We start from the raw sequence: 20,735 nt of genomic DNA on the forward strand, positions 1-20,735 counted from the left end.
CTTAAGCTAGTTGACGTCCCGAGATATTTCATTATCAACAAAAGTGAAAAAATAACCTCAAGAATTCTTTGAAAATGTCGAAGAGACTCAAATCTATCCTCCAAAAATTTAATTGACGTGTGAAATTCGTGAAGAGCAATTCTGTTGATGTGTGTCACAAGAACTCGGTGATTAACCGTTTCGTTGTGACAAAACCAACGTCGAGACCAATATTATCAGTAACAAGTTCATCAGGTTTTAATTAATTCTGTTCATCATTAGGTAATGCATAAAAAACATTTCAATCGATCAGATTCCCTCACAAATTGTTGGGTAGCTTTCAATGTATTGAAAATTTCCAGATGGTTACCGTACTAGTGTTATCAAAATGCTACTACATCTGGATTTTCCAGAGTATCTTAGGTATAATTAGCTGTCCAGTGCATTAATTTGCACACAATGACACCAGAAAGGCTGCATCACGTCTAGAAAACATGTGCAGATGTTACGTAGTACATTTAGATGGATGACAGGTCTATGGAACAATATGGATCAGAATAATACAACAAATAATGTGGAGAGCACTGCCACCATTAGTGAAGTGCCAGTGACACCAGATGCGATCGAGGTATTTTTGCAGTTTCTTTTGTTTTTTGTTTATTACTGAGCAATTCTGAGAAACCTTTTGTCATCTGTGATTTTTACAGGTCGATAATTCCCAGACGATACTCCTAAAAATAGCCACACTATATGCTGAACGTCTCATGAATGATATTTGTTTGGTAGTGGATGGAATCGAGTACCCTGCCCATCGATTGATTCTGTGTGCATCTAGTGATGTGTTTCAGGTAAGTAAACCGTCCCGTGATGAGTTCCGTCCGTTCCATGAGACCAGTCCCCTAACCTCAAAAAATACTCTGTATTGTCCCAGGTAATGCTGATGTCCCCCCAATGGTCGGAATCTCAAGAATCCCGAGTAACTTTGCGGGAGACCCCGCAATGTGTCCCCTTATTCAGCGAATTTCTCCGGTACTTCTACACCGGCCAAATTCGAATAAGCTGCGAGGTAGTCTTGCCAATCCTCTCCCTAGCCGACAAGTACAACGTTCGTGACTTGATAACCCTGTGCCTTGAGTACATGCACAACCATATAGCTGTAGCCGCCCTTCATGGTACCCTGGTCTCCTGGCTAGAGTACACATCGAACTGCGGCCACCAGGACATCACTCAGACCTGCCAAAACTTCATAAAATGGAACATCGAGTTGGTGGCAGGAACTGCTGACTTTGGAAATTTTGACCTAGACGTTCTTGTGGTCCTTCTTCACCAGAGTGATCTTGTCATCAAGGACGAGATGACCCTCTACAAATGTCTGGAGGACTGGCTGGACCACCAGGCGAATCGTCTCAAGGCTCAGCTGAGCCCCACAGAATTCGAATCAACGCTGAAACAGCTCGTTGTTGCTGTCATGACACCAGTGAGATTCCCAATGATGTGGCCAAGACAACTGGCGGAGCTCCTCCTCTTCCCTTTGACCAAGAAGTACAAGGAGTTCTTCGTGGAGAGAATGGCCATAGGTATGGCATTTCACTCGGGATATCATGAGAGGGTCCGCGAGGTCATCCGGACTGAGGACGATGGGGCCTTGCTATTCGAGCCAAGATTGTATACTGTCGACACCTGCAGCTCACTCCTGACAATCGAGAATTTCCACAGTCTCCCCTCGTATCACACGAGAACTCTGGTTTTTTCCAGCCACTCGTTCCTCGCGGAATACGCTGGCGATCGCACTTGCGAGTGGGTCGTTGACCTCTATCCGAAGGGGGTCTGGTTTAAGAAATTCTTTCTCATTGTGTGGCAGGGGACTGTGGAAATGCCTGAGCATGTCATTAGGTCGGTGAGACTTTCGTTGACTTGCAAAGAACCACCCTCTGATCGTCATGAAGACATGAGGGTGAAGATTGGGGTGCTTATTTATGGCCTTCAAGATGGGGTTGAGCACATTGCCAGGGTAACTGAGGTCATTCATCGGTTTAATAAAAAGGATAGGGTTCTTAATCTGGATGATCTACTGCCTTTTGAAGAGCTCAATCCACAGCAGGGAGTCCTCCAGAGTGATAATTCTGTTTCACCCTTCCTGGTGGGGGCTAACAATGACACGCTTAAATTGCATATTGTTATCTCCTCCGCTAATTAGGACTGAACGATGAGGCAATGGTAAAAGTTCTTGTGAAGGGTCTCTGATAATTATATCAGAACTTTCTGTTCCTCTAAAAGCCCGCAGATTTTTTTCTTTGAGAATTCCTTGGGGAAAGAGTAAATTGATCTTTGAAAAATAAAAGCTCGGGATTAATCGCTCCCAACTAAATCGGTCCTATCAAAATTAATTGATTCATCAATTTAAATTGGGTAATTATTTCATGCAAATGTTTTTCCGTTGATAAGTTTATTTTTATCATCATAATAACAATTGATATGTTTTGCGCGTTCGTACTCTTCCACTGAAGTATGTTTATTTTGTTATTGTTAGCTAGTTTATTTGGATCCAAATTACGCCGATTTGTTTCGGAGAATTTCAGAGAAAATGTTTCACTGAAAAAATAATTGTGGTGGTACCGGTATATCTGCTTACTGGATTGATTGAGATTGTGCTTTGCTCGTGCAGTTGAATGCCAGGAATTCCATGTGTTCCGTCACGCGTAACTGTGCCAATATTATTTTTGTTCTCTATTGTTCATACGTAATGCATATGCTTGATGAGTCCTTGGAGACGAAGGAAAATCACGAGAGCAATGATTAATAAAACATGGTGTTGTAATTTATGTGATATGGAGAAAGATATTTTGTGAGAATACATGTCGAGTGAACTAACAGTGAAGCTTATTCATTTGACTATACTATCGATTCATGTTTCATTTCTGGATTTTGCGAATGGGGTGGATTGGGTGGTCCATGTGGGACAAATCAGGTGGATTCTTCTCGAAAAAGCTAATTTCCTTCATCCCCCCAGCGGATATCTCCCAGAGCTCCGGATGATTGACCTTGAAATTATTGTACCACATTTCCACGTGAGGCCACGGAGACAACGAGAACCCGATGGCCTCCAGGCACATTGTTGCAGTATTCAGAGGAAAATCAGCAATCGTAAGTTGACCTAATCATCAAACAAATTCATTAAAACTCCTGATTCCCTCTCTCATCTTTGCTATTTCTCGATTTATCTCGAAAACGGGTCGTCTTGGGGAAAAATCTCAGTCGATTTTTTTGTAGCTCACAAAATTTCCCTCAAAAATGTTTTTCTCTAACAATTATTCGTTTTCGAGATAATGTAATCTTTGTCGCGATAACGTGCATACCTCCAGCTGCATATTTAGACTTGGAAGTCTTCATGTAAGTTTCAAACACATCAAGAGACATCTTAAGTTTCTTGAGACCTAGGGGAGTTCTCTCGTAGGCAAAAAATATAGGAGCCATCTACGGAAAATTTATAGAGTCTCCATTACCGGAAATTTCAATTTCAATCAGTCGTAAACGGCCAAAAATTAAATGAAGAGAAAAATACTCACAACGTATTCCGAAATATTTCGATAATACATCGCCATATTGAAGCACAATCGATGGTTAACGATAGCTCGAGCTTTCGGATCTTTCGGATATAGTTTTCCGGAAACATCGTACTTGTCCCCTAGGTATTGCAGAATAGCATTACTCTCACCCATAATTAGATCCCCATCCACAAGCGTTGGGATTTCCTTTTGCGGATTCAGCTGGGCGTATTGCTCGGTCATGTGCTCGCCCTTTCCATAATCAACGTCGACGAGCTCGTAATCGATGTTCAGAGCCTTCAGGGCCTGGCGACACGCCAGGGACGGTGGGCCATCCGAGACGGAGTACAGTTTCATTGCTGGAGATAGTGTTAACACTACACCCGTTTGTGGGATACTGAGGGACTTGCACACTCCCAATGAGAATTATCTTCAGCCATTCACTTGTGATCGGATGAAGGCTGCGGGCTTGATGTCCACGACCTATATGGATTCTCATTGCGTGGGGCAGGACAGAGGAGAGGAGTCTCACGCGCAAATAATTTATGAGCTTTTATCACGATGTTAATTATTGGAGGAGAGAGATAAAATTTTTCATTTGTTTTTTTTTTACTACAGTTTTTTTAACATCAAATGTCTGTCAACTGTAATAAAAAAAACTGTCAAGAACCTCTTGTTTTTTAAAATATTATCATTTATTTGTAGACTATTTCATAATGAAATGCGTAAAAATCTGAGAAATGTGTTAACTGTTGCCCGACGTGGCGATAAACGGTCTTTCCCTAGTGGGACAGGGGAAATTTCCAAGGTCTGGGTCAAGTTCATCCCAAGAACGTGTCTTCTGGTCAACAGGTTCTAGCAAATCCCTCCAAATGGAGAACGCGGCTTCAAATACACAATCGTAATTGAGCGTTAAGCCCTGAATTTTGATTAAATTTTTTGGAGTCGATATTACTCACTTCGTGCATTAGCTATTTGACTCAAGTGGAAACAGTCGGCTGAGAGGTACCGAAAATCAGTGCGTCCATCCGGTAAAGTTGGAAATTGCGCATTCCCAGTAATCGGTTGAACAACAACCGCAAAGTCTTTGGTCTGGAATTCGGGGTAGGTTCCGATCGCCTCGTCCAGGTCTATCCATCTACAATAAACCAATATTTCAATAATTATTATTATTTTAATTCTGCTTTATGTTCATTAAATTCGAACCTTCGGTTTATCTCAAAGAACTCCTGCCTACGATGTCGGAATCTCAACCCGAAGCCACAGGAGCATTCTATGTCTGTCGTTATCCGACAGAGTTTTGATCTACCCTTCATTTCCACGAGGGTCTTGATATCCGGCACTGGGACTATCGAGACCAGCGTTCGGGGTAGATTATCCTTGAGGAGGCGTAGGGTCGTCAACATGTCGGCTTTGTGATTGTCTAGAGAGGCCCACGCCGAAGGGTTGTAACATATGTCTGAACAGATATCGTTGGCTCCGATAAAAATTGACACTAACTAGGGATGGAATGAAAATTCTGAAATGAAAATTCTTTGTATGCGGGGCTCCCGCAACCGCACAATTAAAAAAAATAAACATTTATTTGTACTCAAACCCCTCGTCCTTTCGTGGCTGACTCACCTTCCAGTGATTCGTCATGTCTACCCGAGGATCACTCCTCATTCGGCTTATCAGGCTTTTAGCCATGTAGGGCATGTCTCTCGACATCGAGGTACTCTCCGCAACGTTGAATTGAGACTCAGGGTGATGACTCCAGGCATCCCTCGTTGCGAACCCAAAGAGATTCCCATTGAATTCCTGAATTTAAAGGGAAAGTTACGAGATACTGTCCTCTATATTCCGGTTATCAACTCATTTTTATTCCATTCATTTTTGAAACTACCTCCTAGTGATACCGGTTCATAGTTGGGCTTATAATAGATTCGCGAGAATGAATATTTCATGAGGGAGACAAAAATAGTTCAGGAAATGTCCTTGCGATGTAAAGTCTTGTTATTTTTCTTCGTCATACGTGAGAAAGAAAATAGTCAATTTTTTTACGAGTGCGGAAAGAGTTTTCTGGCTCATGATAGGCTTACAGGGCGAGTCTTATCATTCGGAGGTTCGCAAAAGAATAAATCGAACCTTGAGGATATTAGGAAGCGTCAGAGTATCCCGCCAAGTTCCTTGTCCCCCTCCAAATGCCGAACTCCCCCGATTTTCGATAAAAAGATCGAAAATATTATTCGCATAAAGTCCGAAGCCCGCGGTGAGGGAATCACCCATCGCAGCAATCACATCGATATCACCGGGTCTCAATCTATGCACTGACGACGGCACTGTCCTCGACCGTCCACCTGCAGATAGAACTCGATCAAGTATTGGGTGTGATTCCTGCCATCAGGAATTATTTTGTTACCTGTCTTATTGCAGGGGAATGGGAGAGAATCAGGAATTTTATACTGAGTGCGATCTTGCTCCTCGACTCCTCGGAAGTGCCTTCCTTGGGCATTCGAACTACCTGATGTATCACAATTATCGATTTTGTAATAAAATCATTAATGAGAATAATTCCCGTCTAATAATAATATATTAATAATTGTGAGATGACATACTAGACCTACCGATGAAGCCGAACGCCAAATCTTTGAGACTCCGATACAGCTGAATGGAAAAAGGATTGTCCAGGGTCGTTCTCTGACACATCCCCATGGGTATCACTTGTAAGATACTCACGGACACAAAAAAACTGGCAAATTTATATCGATTGCACATGACGATTAACTGCTCCTCTAAATTAATTCTTGATAATGAAATCTAAATTTTAAATGGGAATTAAATTCTCTTTAAATTCAATTGAATCATCGATTTTTTTTCCTTTGCATGAAGCTGTCATGCACTGGGCACTGTACCCGATCCCGACTGGACAAAAGTGCTGATCATTCCAAACTGGTATCTTCAATACTACGGAATAAAACGAGTGGTGAACAAGAAGTGGAAACGAAAAATAAAAGAGGATTGTGTCGAGCCTTGGAAGTGCAAGGTCAGCCAGTGCACTCGCCTGGCCCTGTGCATCAATAATACTCAGCTAAAAGTGCATCCTGAGGAACAATATTTTCTTTGCGCAAAGGGGAATTCGAGGGGCGTGGGAGGTGGTCAGAAATTCAAATGTGAATTTGTTTTGGGGGATCGGGTCGTTGAACCGACTGATTTTGGTCACTGGGTTCAGTCCCCTGGTCCCCAAATAGCCTCTGGACCATAAATATATTCGCAGGAGAAGAAATTTGAATGCAGAACTGGTTCTAAAATGCAGATAAGGGAGACTCGGGCATATCAATTCGGTTTCATCTCTATTCACTTTCGAGAGGAAAAAAATTATCTCGTCTTGAATCAGCATAAAAAGGGTTATTTTTAGAGAGAACATTTTTTGCCGCAAGACAATCGTAATTGGTCGCAGTAAATAATTACTCTCTTGTCCAATTTTCTATCGAAACATCACATTTTATTCATACTCAATTGATAGTTCATCTACAATGTATTCATTTGGTCAGATAGAACGTTGATTTAACCCCTAGATATTAATAACTGTACGATACAAATACCAAATTCAATGTTATAAAGGGTGTTGACCAAACCTGTACTCATTTGCGCGATTCATCGTGAACATTAAATTATAAACAATCTGTATTCCTTAATTACCTGATTTGTTTTCATCGAAGGAAAGTCACATTTGTAGGTGTCGAATGATGCAAGGAGTCCTTATAAATTGAGTCATGAATGACGAGAGTGTGGGATCTTCAAATCGAAAATCTCATTTGCCAATAAATTCAATTACAATGCTATTTAAATTACGATTAATAATCTATTCGTAAATCGATAAAACTCAAGTTTTTAAAACCCTGTCTCGTATAATTTCTATTTCTAAAACGAATGTTCATCTGATTCTCAACGCCTCTTCGAACACATCACATAATTATCTCCTGCCGCGGGCTTCCTCGGGTCTTGGTGATTTTGTATCTCCATCTGCCACTAGATCTAGTCACCGAACTCTACCCGATGGCGAGCGCAGGTGTGATTTAATGTAACCAGTACGATAATCAATTACATCGCGCGCGATTCCACCTGACAGACCGTGCCGGTGTCGTCGGCTCCATCTGAAATCAATGATCCATATTTACATGATTTTCGGTCATTTGTTCACCTCCACATTTAATTGAAAAATCAATTTTAGGTAATGTGTTTAACGACTTGGAATGAAATTAGTTCGCATGCCGAGGGACCCATCAGGAAAAATTTATATTTGAAATTGAGCCACAGGATGTTTTGTATATTAATTTTTATGTTTCATTTTTTTTAAATAAATTTTTCCAAGGGAAATCCAGTAGCGAAGGACATTTTCCAGAATTGCCTGGGGAATCAAGGGAGTTAGCAGTACTTTCTTTTACAATTCGTTTTTCGCTACTGAATTTGTGAGTGGAGCGACATAAACCGTAGGCAGTTGTCAATTTAAAAGGCCTCAGAGTAAAAAAAAAATTGAGTGAATTTTTGGGGAAATTAATTTGTAGAAAATTCCAAGGGCTGCACCTGTAACTGCACCAAAAATATTTTGGATTTTTTTTTCAATCTTAGGCCTCTTAAGTTCAGCGACTGTATGGCCCCTGAAGATCGGTTCCTTCGGCCCCACTCTTCCCTACTTATTCAGCAGCTTTTCATTTCATTTTGCATAATGTAACATGAGAAATCAATGAAGAGTTTGATTTTATAAAAGTATTGATAGTTATTGCCATCGATGAAAATAAAACATCGAATATCGATTCACATACGTTCATGATGCTTCATTCCATAATTATATATTGTAGCACATACAGAATATATTAATTAAATGGAGTAATCAAAAGTTATTAAATGGTCATGTCACTACGTAATTACCAATGCATACGGAAGAAAAGATTTTATCTGAATGTTATCCGGTGGTCAACGGTCTATTCTCGGTAAAGGGTTCACTAGCCCTACGATTCTTCATTATTCGAGCCTTTGTCAGGGTTGAATATCATCGTGGAGGCTAGACGCTACGCTAGACTAAGCCATCTTCTAATTTATTATTCGTACGTGATCAATACTAGAACTAGGGGATGTCTGATAATTATTAACAGGGACTACAACACTTAATTTAATGTACGAGTGAGTGATTTGAGGCATGACTGCCTCATTAGTGGGAGAATTAATTTTTTTACAGTAATATCATCCAGGAAAATGGAATAATTTCCAAGTTCATAGTAAATGGGCTTTTGCATATTTCTTTTTCATAATTAAGTATGAAAATTCTCTCTTCAATTTAAATTCTATTGGAAATAGCAAACAAAAAGTTTAATATTCTTTGAACTTAAAAATTGTTCTTTTCCCGGTAAAAAATTTAAAAATTTATAAAACACGTAAGAACCACTTGAATGATACTCAGAGGTGTCAATGAAGTCGATGGGGATGATCTGGCGATGTCACCGGTTCACGCACAGACCCTAAGACCCGTTCAATAATCCTGATTATCGCGAATCGCACTCGAGATCATTTTCCGTTATTCATCGCACTTCCTCGTTGGCTAACCGTTTAGTGGTTTTTTTTTTTTTCTAAATGGGCCATACCTTGTTCAGACTGTGTCACACTGTTGGAGCGATGATGATTGTTGGTAGTGGTTGAGGTTGAGGTGGGAACGCGATGTAGCGGGGTTTCAGAGGATGAGGAGTTGTTGGCATTATGGCGATGGAGCGAATTATTCTGGTTGTTTGCGGAGTTTGGAAGGAGGGTTTGTCCATCACCGTGGCTAGACGTTACTCCGTAGTTCCGACGAAAAGGACGCTGCTGGAACGATAGCCTTCGACTCCTACTCACACCAACCCCGGTGCAGCCGTGCTGCTGCGGACTTGTACTGCATCAACCCCATTTTATTCATTTTTAACTCATTTCAAGGATTTCAGTAACTCCTAACTCTTTCACTGACTGATTTTATTTTTTTTTACCCGCGACAATTCGCCTGGCTTTATTTATCGAGTGTCTAAATCTCAGGTTCACGTCAGGTATTTTAATCAACTTGAGACGCTACAGAAGTGAAGAAATTTAATTTATGGGGGTTTTCCATGTGGAAATCCGCATAAAGAATTATTTTATTTGATAAACATAAATTTATTTATGTTTATAAATAAAGTTCAGCAGCACCCCAACTGTCTCTAGAAGTATTCAACTCATGTAGCCTCTCGTTTCGGAAGTCATGCGGAAATAAAGGATTGAGAATAATGAAGAAATGGAAGAAAATAAAATGAAGCCTCATGCAAATACGATAAGCAGTGCACAACCTCATAACGCCATCAATATCTCTTAATTATGAATTTTCCGATATATTCATAAAACATGCGCCCATTTATTATTCATGATAATTTATCTCTTCGCTTATGCACATGTTACAAACGATTCACCTCGGACTAACTTCATATCAATCATTAACAGAGCCAACTACACATTCACGCGCAGTACAGAGGAAGGAAGAGAAGAAAACAGTGGGTATCTCTCAGGGGAAGTAATCTCTATAGTATATTCTGTTGCGGGAATAATCTCCTCATCAGCCCAAACGGTGAATTGTCGGTATCATTGGCAAGGGAAGATCATAGGCCATGTATTTTCTTACCTTGTACTGTGACTCATGATGACTATGTTTCTGTAACAGCATATAATGGATCCTGATTGTTGGGAAGCGAGTATATGGAGTGTTGAAGTCTTTTTATAAGATACTTTTAGAACACAATGGGGAAGCGGGTCAAGCTCTCGTCTGGTAATTTAACCGAATTTTATGGGTGCAACTGAAGTGTTAGGGGAGGTAATTTTAAGATGAGACCTCTTCCTCGTGTCACGCACGAAAATATTTCATTAGAAATTTTCAAGAATTGATGTATCACAGAGAAATGTAATTCGATTTGAATTTCGTCACTCCATTCTCCATGTTCCCTTCTCCGGGGAGGGAAAAAATTCAAAGATTGGATAAGACAACAAAACGCAACTATAATGATCTATTTGAGAATCTTCAAGTGTCGTCCAACTGACAACGTGATCTCGTCAGCTTAATCCTTTCAACAAGAAAAAGCATCTGCATTGTGATCTGTTCCTGCACTATCTAAATGTTATCTATGCGCTCATAAGTCTAATGTAAGTTGACACACCGAAAGCTCTGTGGGATATGCGTGATTGATATTCCTTAAAATGTGAATGATTAATAAAATCATCGTGACGATTGTTTAAATATCGAGTGATGCATATTTTATTGGTATTCATCGGTGTTGGCATTGTGCGTTGATAAGTCTGCCCTCGTAACTTCAATTTCCACTTTTGCAAAAATTATCTTCCCTCATTGAGACAGATACCTTCAATTCTTAATAAGAATGTCAGAGACGACGTTTAAAGAGATAATAGTAATTCAAATTCATTACATAGCCGAGTTAATATTTTATCAAGCAAAAGACTTCCTACTAATCAGTGAAAAACTACGCGCTGCCTCTAATTTTTTGTGCAAAGTAAAATATAAATAAATGAATTGAGTAAATGATAAATCAGTAGTAATTAATCAACGACATAATTCTTTGACTTTATTCTCTTGCAATAGTCATATAGAGATAGAGAATAATAAGGAGTAATGAAAAAATTCTAAAGGTCAGTTAAAATTTTTTTTTGTTTTTTTTTTCAAAAACCAAAACTAAAAGCTAAATTCAACGCATTTCAATGAATGAACGTTTGTATGTCAATATTTTCATCCTTTGTTATTTTTTCGTTTTTGCCTTATCAAGTAACTAAAAGTGCATACCACAATACTGATGTGACTAATTTTTGTAATGCATACCGAAGTAGACGAGTGATGTAGTCGGGCCAGTTGTCAGGGAACATAACGAGGAAAAAACCGACCGCTATTAATATCATACCGGCAAGTTTCATTCCTACGAAGTGAGCGCCGTACAGGACAACATCGAGGGCTGGAAATGGAAATTAATTTTTTTATTTAATCCAATGAGAGAAATAAATAATAATGAGAGAAATATGATAGCAATTGAAGGCACGTAATATATAATATAATTATGTATGGACCCACCAGCAGAGACTGGAACAGCTGTTATAAGGCCCAATGTAATGAACAAGTCATATGTCAGGGCGACGCTGAAATTTCCCAGCATATTCGCCACTGGAAATGAGGATAGCAAATTTATAATAAAATTCTCCTCATGGAACGATTATCAGGATAACTAATATAGTAATATACCTAAATGAAGTATACTGCCGCATAGAAGAGCTGCCCAGGGCAGTCGGGCCCAGTGGAGGCTCTCAGCACCAGAAAAATAGAGGGCCAGACAGACCGGCCATAATAACGCGGCGTTGCAGAGACCAATTAGAGAGAAAAATAGAGACACCTGACCGAATGTCGTTTCTCCAATTACTTTCTTAAACAACACCTGTAATTATTATTATCATTCAAGATAATTATTGGAACCTCCAATGGAATTCTATTGGAAGATTCTATTTTTAAATTTAATTGAGATTAATTCAATATTAAAGTAAGTACATTGAATATTGATTGGGGTACCTTGTACACTGCTGAACCTGCAGCAGCCGAGGCAGCTAGGACAACTCCCCCAAGAGTCGGACTACCCGTTATTCCGTCCATATAAGCCAGCAGAGCGATACCAGTATCGCATAAAATCACAGCAACAATCTAGTGACAAAATTAGTGCAGCATAAAAGGAATTAACTTGGGTTAATGGTTGGTTTAAGATAAAGGATATTATGAGAGGGAAAAAGAGTCAAAAATACAGACTCACCCTGACTCCAACAAATTGTTCATGAAGTATAACCCAAGAGAGAAGATAAACACAGGAAACGTTGGTGGCAAATAATGCCATAACATCGGTAGCTAATAGAATCCTTAATGAATGAATGTACATGTAATTAGTGGCAACCCACAGTATGCAGAATAAACTACATCTTGTGAGAAATCGTCCCCCCGTAAAGCCCTTGTCCCGAAACCCTCGCAAGCTCTCGGCAATAATTTCCGTTGGATTTGAGCACTTTGTCTTGACAATTCTGCAGATAAAGTAGATGGGAAAATATAGAACAGCGAAATTCGTGCAGAACCAGGTGGTGAAGAAAGGTGCATTGTAGGGGAGAATGAGCTGAAAAGTAAATGGTAATTATTAATGCCCAACGGTCACGCAATTTTCACATTCAACTCATTACCATCGCGTACGAAAAAAAATTCATAGATTTTATTTCGCACTTGGGGATAGCTCGTTAGCTGTAGAGAATAAATGTTATATTCCCAAACAAATTTGTTTATCAGTGCTACATCTTTTGATGTGATTATTCTGTAGAGCTAACGACATGATCAATTAAATTATCAGTGATTTAATTCAGGCACTTACGGGCTGATGATGCAGTCCACTAACTGACGAATTTACTGATGATGAATAACTCGTTATTTCTGGTTTGTAGTAGTATAAATATTTCATGAAGTGAGTTGCACCTACCCAGGATGCAGTCACGCATATTGTTACGCACACACCAAAATATATCTACGAATAATAAAAATAATTCTTAAGCTAGAATTGTTACGACTTTACGGAGAAAAGTAGTAAAACGTAACTTCAAATATTATCAATACAAATGTGTGCAGTGAATTTGCTTTAATTTTATTAGGGTTACGGTCTACCACTTGGTCTGAGAAATAAAGTGTTTTATTACTTTCTTGGCTGACTCAGCGCAGCACGAATTGTAGCATCGTGATAACGAGTGCCTTCGTGTTTGATAAGAAACCGCGGGTCCACTGGTGCTAACGCATGAGGGATTGTGTCCTTGACCTCCATGACCACCCCCGCCGGAGCCGGGGCCACCGCCGCTACCAGCACAACTTCCCCCGGTGTCGAGGGACCGGCAACTTGATGCAGAATCTCCACCGCCAGGAAGAACACTACAACCCTGTTGCTCACATCCCCCTGGTTTCCAAGTAATTAACAATTTGTTAAATGTGCAGGGTAAAATCTCATGAACTTAAAGTATAAATTAAATTGTCAATTCGGTAGGAGCGCCCCTTCTCCCCCTAGAACTCGTTTCGTGGAGAATTTCTTCACCGAAAAGACCTTTTGGGATGTTTTCTCTTCGAGAACTCATTTCCAAATCTCTCGAAAAAAATTCTCATTCACCTGAAGTCTCCTGTCCCCCCGCGAGGGGACTGTTGAAGGTCCCATGCTCACTTCTCTCATCGCTGAGAATGATACTCGGTGCACGTGATCGACGTGGATGGAATATCGTCGGTAGCTCGGCAACCCCTCCACTTCCCATATTTTCACGTGCAACCGGACAGACTAATGTCCGAGCATTCAAAACACATCACATTCTACAAAGAACAAGACTAATTACAGCCCCCCAAAAAAATCCCTCTCGCAAAATATACCTTCGGCATCATTACCACGACGATTCGTCCATTACAGTGTCCTCCAACCCCCGACCCTGGAACTGAAACTGACCCAGTTCTTGGCAACTCTCTGAGGGCTTTACAAGCTCGACCCTGACGCACTCGAGGCCCTCATAACGTTCACCATCAGGTGTTCGATTTTGCAATTAAATAAATCCGCACTATTTCGACCCTTCGGTGTGACTGCCTCAGGGTAATCCATTGATAATTGTCTGAAGGATTTCGTTCACCTGATGAAATTCATGTGACAACATCGCGCAGACTGGTTCTGTGAGCTTTGAAAGCCCTGGTGTACACCATTGATTACTTGGGTGGGGGAGAAGCTTCGTTCATGTATGATGCGCATGCTCCTAGAGCTTGCAGAACTTTTACTCTAGTTTTATTCACTGAACTGCATGAGCAATCAAAATATTTATTCCCTTCGTCTGATATTTAATTAATTACTACCCTTGGCTAGAGGGATTCTGATGTTGATTGATTGATGGATTGCTAATGCTCTTCGAGAATTGCCACTGACTTTACCTGAATATGCCCTCATTTTTTCATGGGCAGCCGATACCATGAATGATTGATGACTATTGATATTGGCACACTGTGTCAAATTGAATGGACATAAGCCCATTGGCTTTATCCACCGGCTTAGGCTGATTAGGCCACTTAGAGCCCTCGCTGAAGATCAGCAAAATTAATCATTTAAACGGGGGTTGGATAATCATATAGAATTTTATGTAATTAATGGTTATGAAGGGTTTTATTATTTGTCAATTTTTTAATTCATTTATTTGCGTACAACGATCATCTTAATGCGGCAGAAAAGCTTATCTCAATTTCAACCCACAATTGATGTTCTTCTCCAATCTGCGACAATTGATTTTCCCCAATTGTCAATTGAAATAAAAAAATGATTTGTAATTCCCCAGAGATGACACTGGATATAAAGAAATACAAGGGATTTTTTTCTGAAAAAATATCCTTTATTTTCTGAAAAACGAGAGTTCGATTAAATTTCACTTTTTTTGGTATTCACTTGTGCAAATATCAATAATTTGCCGATGTTTCTGAAGATGTTAGTAGCGTAAATAGTGAATGTAGTTATCCAACTGATGCGTGTAAAAAAATAATACAAGATACAAATAGAATTAACATGTAAAAAAGTTTTCACAGAGATCCTAAAAGTCGATAAGAATTTACAATGACAATATATATTAATCATCGTTGGACTAGAATAAACATTTTCAATAAAAACGATCCCCCGGACTGAGAGAAATTTAGACAATGAATTAACCAAAATTAAATCACTGGTGACATAAAATAGATTTCGGTCAACTATTGAATTATCACAGAATAACAGAAGTTTGTCATATCAGTTTGTATTTGTTTTCGAGAAAGTAACACGATTAACAGTGTCAATTTCCAGAAAATGAACTTCTTATTTTATCAATTACATCATCAAGTTAAAATTCGAGACAGTCTGAATGACAGAGCATTGAGGGAGACAAAATGGAGTTAGCAATGCTGCGAAATTCAGAAAATTTTCGAGTAAAATCCTCAAAACATATGCATGAGCTCCCAATTAAAATTAAATAGAAGATAAAGATTAAAATAAGACTAATATAGAAGTAAATTTCGTGCCTATCACGAAATCCCAAGGAATATTAACGTACAATAATGGTACAATTGTTCTAACTATCGTTGAAACAACATGTTAATACATATTGCGCCTTTGTCTCACCACTAATGATTGCTGTACTACTCAGCAACAACTATTTTGTCTCACCAGGTACAAAATATTTCACACTCAGTATATACACTTATGTACATGAATATCATACATCCTGACTCATCACTCTCACCGGTTTTTACAAAAGGTTGTTTATTTTTAAATTTTTCTTCAAAATCGATTATCATCAGTAAATCTTCTTCATTTATTACTCTCCTCGTCTCGGACAAATGAGGCAATTATTTACAGTTTACTTAATACTATAATACGTAAGTGAACTACTGGGTAATAGTATTTTTCATATTTGAAAATTCTTAGACGGAAATAACAATAAATAAGTAGGTACAGTGTTGATATTAATGAAATTAATAAGGAATTGAGACCAATTATTTATCCCCAAATTTAATTACATTTTGTTTATCGTTTTTTTTTTCTATCACTATATTTAATTAACACTCATTGACCGCTCGATCAATTATCGTAGCTTTTAAATTTAATTTAAGTTTAAATGACGTAAAGGCATTAACAGCTGCCATTGCTTCTCTCTCTCGTGTTTTAACTTAGTTTTTTTCTGCTCAGCATTTATCTTCACACAAACATGTAACCGGTTCAATACGTATTTAGCTATTGCCCTAGATAACAAAACAGAAATTGATGGATTTCAGCTTAATTCTCAATAAATTTTCCTAGATCTGGCTAATAATTAATTGTCTCTGCAGGTATTTTGGTTCACACATGAGTTTCATTCGTTTTCATGAAATTTCCGCAAATTTTCTGGTAGATTGTGATGCTATTCTTTAATGCAGATAGTGCAGATAGTTACTGAGTCGTCAATTTACCAATTTTTTAAATTCATACATTGTGTCGTTAAATCGAGATTATTGATAGATGCCAGTCATTGGCACTCAAAGGCACGTTTTTTTATTCCTAAATAATTATTGTTTTGTTTATCGCTCCTATCGATTGACGATTAAAAGCATTCACTGAATCTGATTGGACTTATTGTGAGTTAATTAATGAGGGATGTGTCTTGTTATCACGTCAGTCGCAAATATTCGCCACAATTTTTAAATGAAATGCTTATGCTTGTGGTCTTCAATCGCCTATTACTTTAAGTACATTTGTTAAGCTCGATCTAATGAAATGTTTGGGTTCGTGTTAATCTTGAGCACTTGTTCCAAAATGTTTTTTTTTTTTGCTGGATTTTGTTTCTCCTCGATAAGTGAGAATTTTTGAATTGGAAAAAGTGCAAAAAAATTCTATGAGATTTTGAACTCGCAAGGATTATCTCTGTGGAGAATGGAGGAAAATTTGTGACCCAGTCCCTTAATCAATTTTCATGGGAGAATTATTTTTGTCGATCGACATCGTTTACAGACAACTTTTTATGCTTTACCTTGCGACCCTGGCGCTTGGATGATTTCCTGGATGCTTTGGATTCTCGTGTCTCCTGGAGGGTATTATTCGTTCCCAGCCTAAACCTTACGGGCATCTTTGAATCTAGTATCAAACAGATAAATGAATTGATCAGCAAATTTAACGACTGAGTGATTGATTCAATTTTCCTGTTTAATTTAATTACCTTCGGAATCTGATATATCTGAGACTGTTCTGTGCAGCACCGTAACACGTCGAACTTCCTTTTGACTCGCTATAAATTCAGAAGAATCATAATTAATTACCAAAAAATATTTTTTTTATTCAAGAGGCTTACGATTTCAATACTAACGTTTCTCTTCAGCATTACCCAAGTGCCTTTGAATGGCTTTTGCATTGTTTTTGGCTTTGGCAACTCTGCAGAGACAAAAATGTCACAATGAAAAACCTATTTTGTTTATTATGCCTAAATAAATGGGTTGAAATGGTCAAAGGACAAAAGAATAAGAACTTACTCATTAACAACTCCTTTGAAGGCCGACTGCAGTAGCCTAGCAGATTGAATAGGCACAGTCCGGTTGAGTCTTTCAGCCCTTCTTCTGCTCAATTCAGTCCTCAGATCAGCCTCTTCATCGACAGCCTCCTGAACAACTTCCCCCGGCTCTTCCCTCACCTCTGGCGTTAGCTCCTTCTTCTTCTTGCACTTCTTCTCCTTGACAATCCTCCCAGCAAGCATAGCATCCTTCATCTTCCCCACTTGATAGATCTCCTTATCTTTCTTCTTCTTCTTCTTGACCCTTTCCTTCTCCACCTTTACAACTGGCACTTCCACACACATAACAGGACCACTGGATTCATCACTGAGAACCGGCTCTAGCTCATCAAAAATGCAGTCTTCAAGGAGGGACAGCTCCTCACCAGGTACTTCCTCGTACTCCTCGATCATCTCCTTGGTCTTTCTCTTGGGTAAATTCCCCTGGGTATCGGGTTCCATTTTGTTCTCCTCTTTTTTAGACAATTTAATTTTTTTATTGGCTGTGATGGGATCAATTGGCCTAGTCGACTCGAATTTTCTCCTCCTGGCCTCCAGCACTGGATCACTTGACACCTCGAGTGTTTCTTTCGCAGGCTTCACCTTCTTCGAGAGCTCTGGAGAATTCTGGATATTTTTTCTCAATGGCGAGTTCTCTTTTCTGTGCAACGAAGAGTCCTCTGGAGTCAGGGATCGTCTCTTTCGGTCCTTAGGGGATCTCCGTCGTCTGGGGGATAGCCTGGGAGAATTTCTCGGAGAACACAATGGGGATCTCCTGGGAGAAAGCCTAGGGGATATCCTCCTCACTGGGGACAATCTCCGAGGAGACAATTTCGGGGATCTTCTGGGGGATCTCCTCGGCGATCTCGACCTCGAGCGTCTCGGTGATACCCTTCTGATCGGTGACAATCGATGAGGGGATTGTTTCGGTGATCTGACAAGGGGTGAACGACCCGGGGACATTCTCAGAGGCGATCTGACTCGATTTATGAATCTGGGAGAGTGGGGACGTGATAGAATCTTTGGAGATCGAGAACTGCGGGGTCTTGGGGACCTAGACAGTGGGGATCTCCCTCGGGGGGAGAGTCTTCGAGACATTGGGGACCTGTTCGGAGATCTTCGAGGGGACAACCGAGGTGATCGTGATCTCGAGCGAGGAGAATATCTCGGCGGGGATTTTCTAGGTGATCTGAGTATCAAAGGCTCCCGCTGGGATTTTTTTACTTGACGTGGGGGCGATCTTCTCGGCGATTTTTTTCTCGGTCTCTGCTTTGGGGATAACGACCGGTGCCTCGTGGGATACTTGCCACTGGGATAAGGAGACACTGACCTTCGTTCATTTTTCGATGCGCCCAAGTTCTCCAATTTTTCGTTCGACCGGTTCTTTGATTTTGAGAAGTCACGGGGCCTCTTAGAATCTTTGGTTTCCTTCTTCGAGGGTTTAACCTCTCTTTTTTCAGTTGGAAATTTCTGCATGTTCATCTCTCGCTCCATTTCGTCCATCAGTCGCTCGAGGCTGTCTTCCTCCTCCAGGTCTGCCATCAGAAGAATGTCGTCGTCGTCCTCGGGGTCCTTTTGGTCTTCTTCGGGGTCCAAGGGGTCAGTCTCATCATCGATTCTTGGAGAATTACCGTCGTTAGTCTGGTCTTTCTTGTCTCTTCCCGTTTCGTCGTCCTGAGGGGACTTTTGATCCTCTGATTTTACCTCCGGATTTTTTTGCTCTTTCGTGTCTTCCTCGTCGGAGCCACTCACGTCGTCAGTGTAACGATGGAATTTCGAAGGTTCTGAAAGCGAAATTTCAATTAAAAAGTTAATACGACCCGCTGAATGAGTTTGTCTTTCACCAAATTTCATTAGAAAACATCAAAATTGTGAAAGTTACCTGTTGCATCTGTGACAGAAAGTGGGTCAGATATCGGTTTGGTTTCAGATGTGGCGGACAACGCACTCTCGTCGACTGGAATTATTTCTATCAGATTCTGATTGATTCGACTAGGATGACATACATTCTGAAAATTGCACAGTAATATTTTGAAATCCAGATCATTAACTTCACGCTGTCAGGCTATTAATTATTCCCTTACATAACGTGCACAACTTACCCCGTTCTGTCTCGGTGGCCTGTTAGGGTGATAGAACTCTCTTCTTCCAAATCGCTGGGTGTAAAAGGCGAATTGAGACCGTCCAGTTTGGATATTATGTTGGGGTGGTAATTGAGTGTTGGCATGTGGAACGGGCTTGGCACGCCTTGACTTCAGGGCAGCCAGTCTGAGTGCCTCTAGGTCCTCGTCATCGTCATCCTCGTTCTTGAATTTATGAGTTGTCGAGACGATCATCTAATCCGGAAATTAAAGATCCTATTGATTGTTTTTCTTAATGTTTTCTAACCTAATGGTATTCTTTTTGAATACGTTGAAGTTCATTAGCACCAGCCATAACCCCAAAAACTGGTTCAATCAATTTTGAGGAGAAATCAACGTTAGAGACGGAAAATATAACAAAAAAAATGTTGGATTCCTCGATGTCCCCTTGTATTTGGAAATTGAGAGCAGGGAGAGGGGACGTGATGTCGAATAAATGTGTCATAGCTTTTGGGGGGATGGGGCATTTTCATCTTGTTTTTCATTATTTTGGCATGGGCTTAGTAGTGAAAATTGGGGGAGAAATACCTTTTGACGATAATCCATGTTGCAATCCCTGATATTCGAAAAAAACCGTAATTTTTCGTGGTGCACACCAGCACTGTGTAATGCATGCATAAATGTTAGCACGGGTTTTACTGAGACGCACGAACACTGCTCATATTCACCAACCAGAATAATAACTGTCACCACTTATGGAAACTTCCGGAAAATTTCTTAACTCCTATTTTCAGTAATTGTCGATGAATTTTCGGTTACTTCAATCGCTTTTTTCGTGGTAACGCTCGACCTCTACCTCAACCTCCGACCAACTGCACGTAAATAAAAATGGCCGAAGCATTTGGGGAAAGAAACATTCGACACGGAAAAGCCCGAGTGGTTGGTGACAAAAATGGCCGCCATTTCAGTGGCGCTAGTCGGGTTCGCTTGTTGAGTAACTAGATTTCGCTTCACCGGTTTA

The 20,735-nt window shown here is 39.9% G+C and overlaps 5 protein-coding genes across 10 annotated transcripts; 1 reads left to right on the top strand and 4 right to left on the bottom strand.

Moving 5' to 3' along the window:
• Positions 1-6: 6 nt before the first annotated feature.
• On the top strand, positions 7-2,852 carry LOC135161534 (BTB/POZ domain-containing protein 17). The gene is made up of 4 exons (XM_064119208.1): positions 7-261; positions 342-607; positions 687-827; positions 911-2,852. The coding sequence occupies exons 2-4, from the start codon at positions 482-484 to the stop codon at positions 2,174-2,176; spliced, it is 1,533 nt and encodes a 510-aa protein (XP_063975278.1). The 5' UTR covers positions 7-261; positions 342-481; the 3' UTR covers positions 2,177-2,852.
• Gfzf (GST-containing FLYWCH zinc-finger protein) lies at positions 2,776-3,897 on the bottom strand. Its single transcript, XM_064119224.1, has 3 exons — positions 3,546-3,897; positions 3,336-3,453; positions 2,776-3,133 (listed from the first exon to the last, which is right to left on the bottom strand). Exons 1-3 carry the CDS (start codon positions 3,879-3,881, stop codon positions 2,892-2,894), a joined length of 696 nt encoding a protein of 231 aa, XP_063975294.1. The 5' UTR covers positions 3,882-3,897; the 3' UTR covers positions 2,776-2,891.
• Positions 3,898-4,260: 363 nt separating this feature from the next.
• Positions 4,261-6,502, bottom strand: LOC135161540 (phospholipase B1, membrane-associated-like). Of its 2 annotated transcripts, none has more exons than XM_064119215.1 (7): positions 6,127-6,502; positions 5,926-6,023; positions 5,652-5,863; positions 5,148-5,324; positions 4,731-5,023; positions 4,484-4,662; positions 4,261-4,409 (listed from the first exon to the last, which is right to left on the bottom strand). In XM_064119215.1, the coding sequence occupies exons 1-7, from the start codon at positions 6,279-6,281 to the stop codon at positions 4,270-4,272; spliced, it is 1,254 nt and encodes a 417-aa protein (XP_063975285.1). In that variant the 5' UTR covers positions 6,282-6,502; the 3' UTR covers positions 4,261-4,269. The 2 variants fall into 2 exon arrangements, with proteins under 2 accessions (XP_063975285.1, XP_063975284.1); XM_064119214.1 differs by having other exon boundaries at positions 5,926-6,027; positions 6,122-6,500.
• A 491-nt stretch (positions 6,503-6,993) lies between these two features.
• On the bottom strand, positions 6,994-14,285 carry LOC135161533 (uncharacterized protein). 4 transcript variants are annotated; one of them, XM_064119204.1, is made up of 11 exons: positions 13,984-14,285; positions 13,733-13,926; positions 13,275-13,525; positions 12,956-13,105; positions 12,356-12,706; positions 12,121-12,249; positions 11,800-11,989; positions 11,632-11,721; positions 11,386-11,515; positions 9,146-9,429; positions 6,994-7,660 (listed from the first exon to the last, which is right to left on the bottom strand). In XM_064119204.1, the coding sequence occupies exons 2-11, from the start codon at positions 13,869-13,871 to the stop codon at positions 7,608-7,610; spliced, it is 1,767 nt and encodes a 588-aa protein (XP_063975274.1). In that variant the 5' UTR covers positions 13,872-13,926; positions 13,984-14,285; the 3' UTR covers positions 6,994-7,607. The 4 variants fall into 4 exon arrangements, with proteins under 4 accessions (XP_063975274.1, XP_063975275.1, XP_063975276.1 ...); XM_064119205.1 differs by lacking the exon at positions 9,146-9,429 and adding an exon at positions 10,183-10,212; XM_064119207.1 differs by lacking the exons at positions 6,994-7,660; positions 9,146-9,429 and adding exons at positions 7,673-8,211; positions 10,183-10,212.
• Positions 14,286-14,956: 671 nt separating this feature from the next.
• LOC135161532 (serine/arginine repetitive matrix protein 1-like) lies at positions 14,957-20,601 on the bottom strand. 2 transcript variants are annotated; one of them, XM_064119203.1, is made up of 8 exons: positions 20,303-20,601; positions 19,736-19,969; positions 19,516-19,642; positions 17,617-19,417; positions 17,454-17,518; positions 17,307-17,375; positions 17,121-17,224; positions 14,957-16,356 (listed from the first exon to the last, which is right to left on the bottom strand). In XM_064119203.1, the coding sequence occupies exons 1-8, from the start codon at positions 20,390-20,392 to the stop codon at positions 16,345-16,347; spliced, it is 2,502 nt and encodes an 833-aa protein (XP_063975273.1). In that variant the 5' UTR covers positions 20,393-20,601; the 3' UTR covers positions 14,957-16,344. The 2 variants fall into 2 exon arrangements, with proteins under 2 accessions (XP_063975273.1, XP_063975272.1); XM_064119202.1 differs by having other exon boundaries at positions 14,957-17,224.
• Between the last annotated feature and the right edge of the window lie 134 nt (positions 20,602-20,735).

Source organism: Diachasmimorpha longicaudata, chromosome 4 (assembly GCF_034640455.1).
Source record: "Diachasmimorpha longicaudata isolate KC_UGA_2023 chromosome 4, iyDiaLong2, whole genome shotgun sequence".
Taxonomy (NCBI): Eukaryota; Metazoa; Arthropoda; class Insecta; order Hymenoptera; family Braconidae; genus Diachasmimorpha; species Diachasmimorpha longicaudata.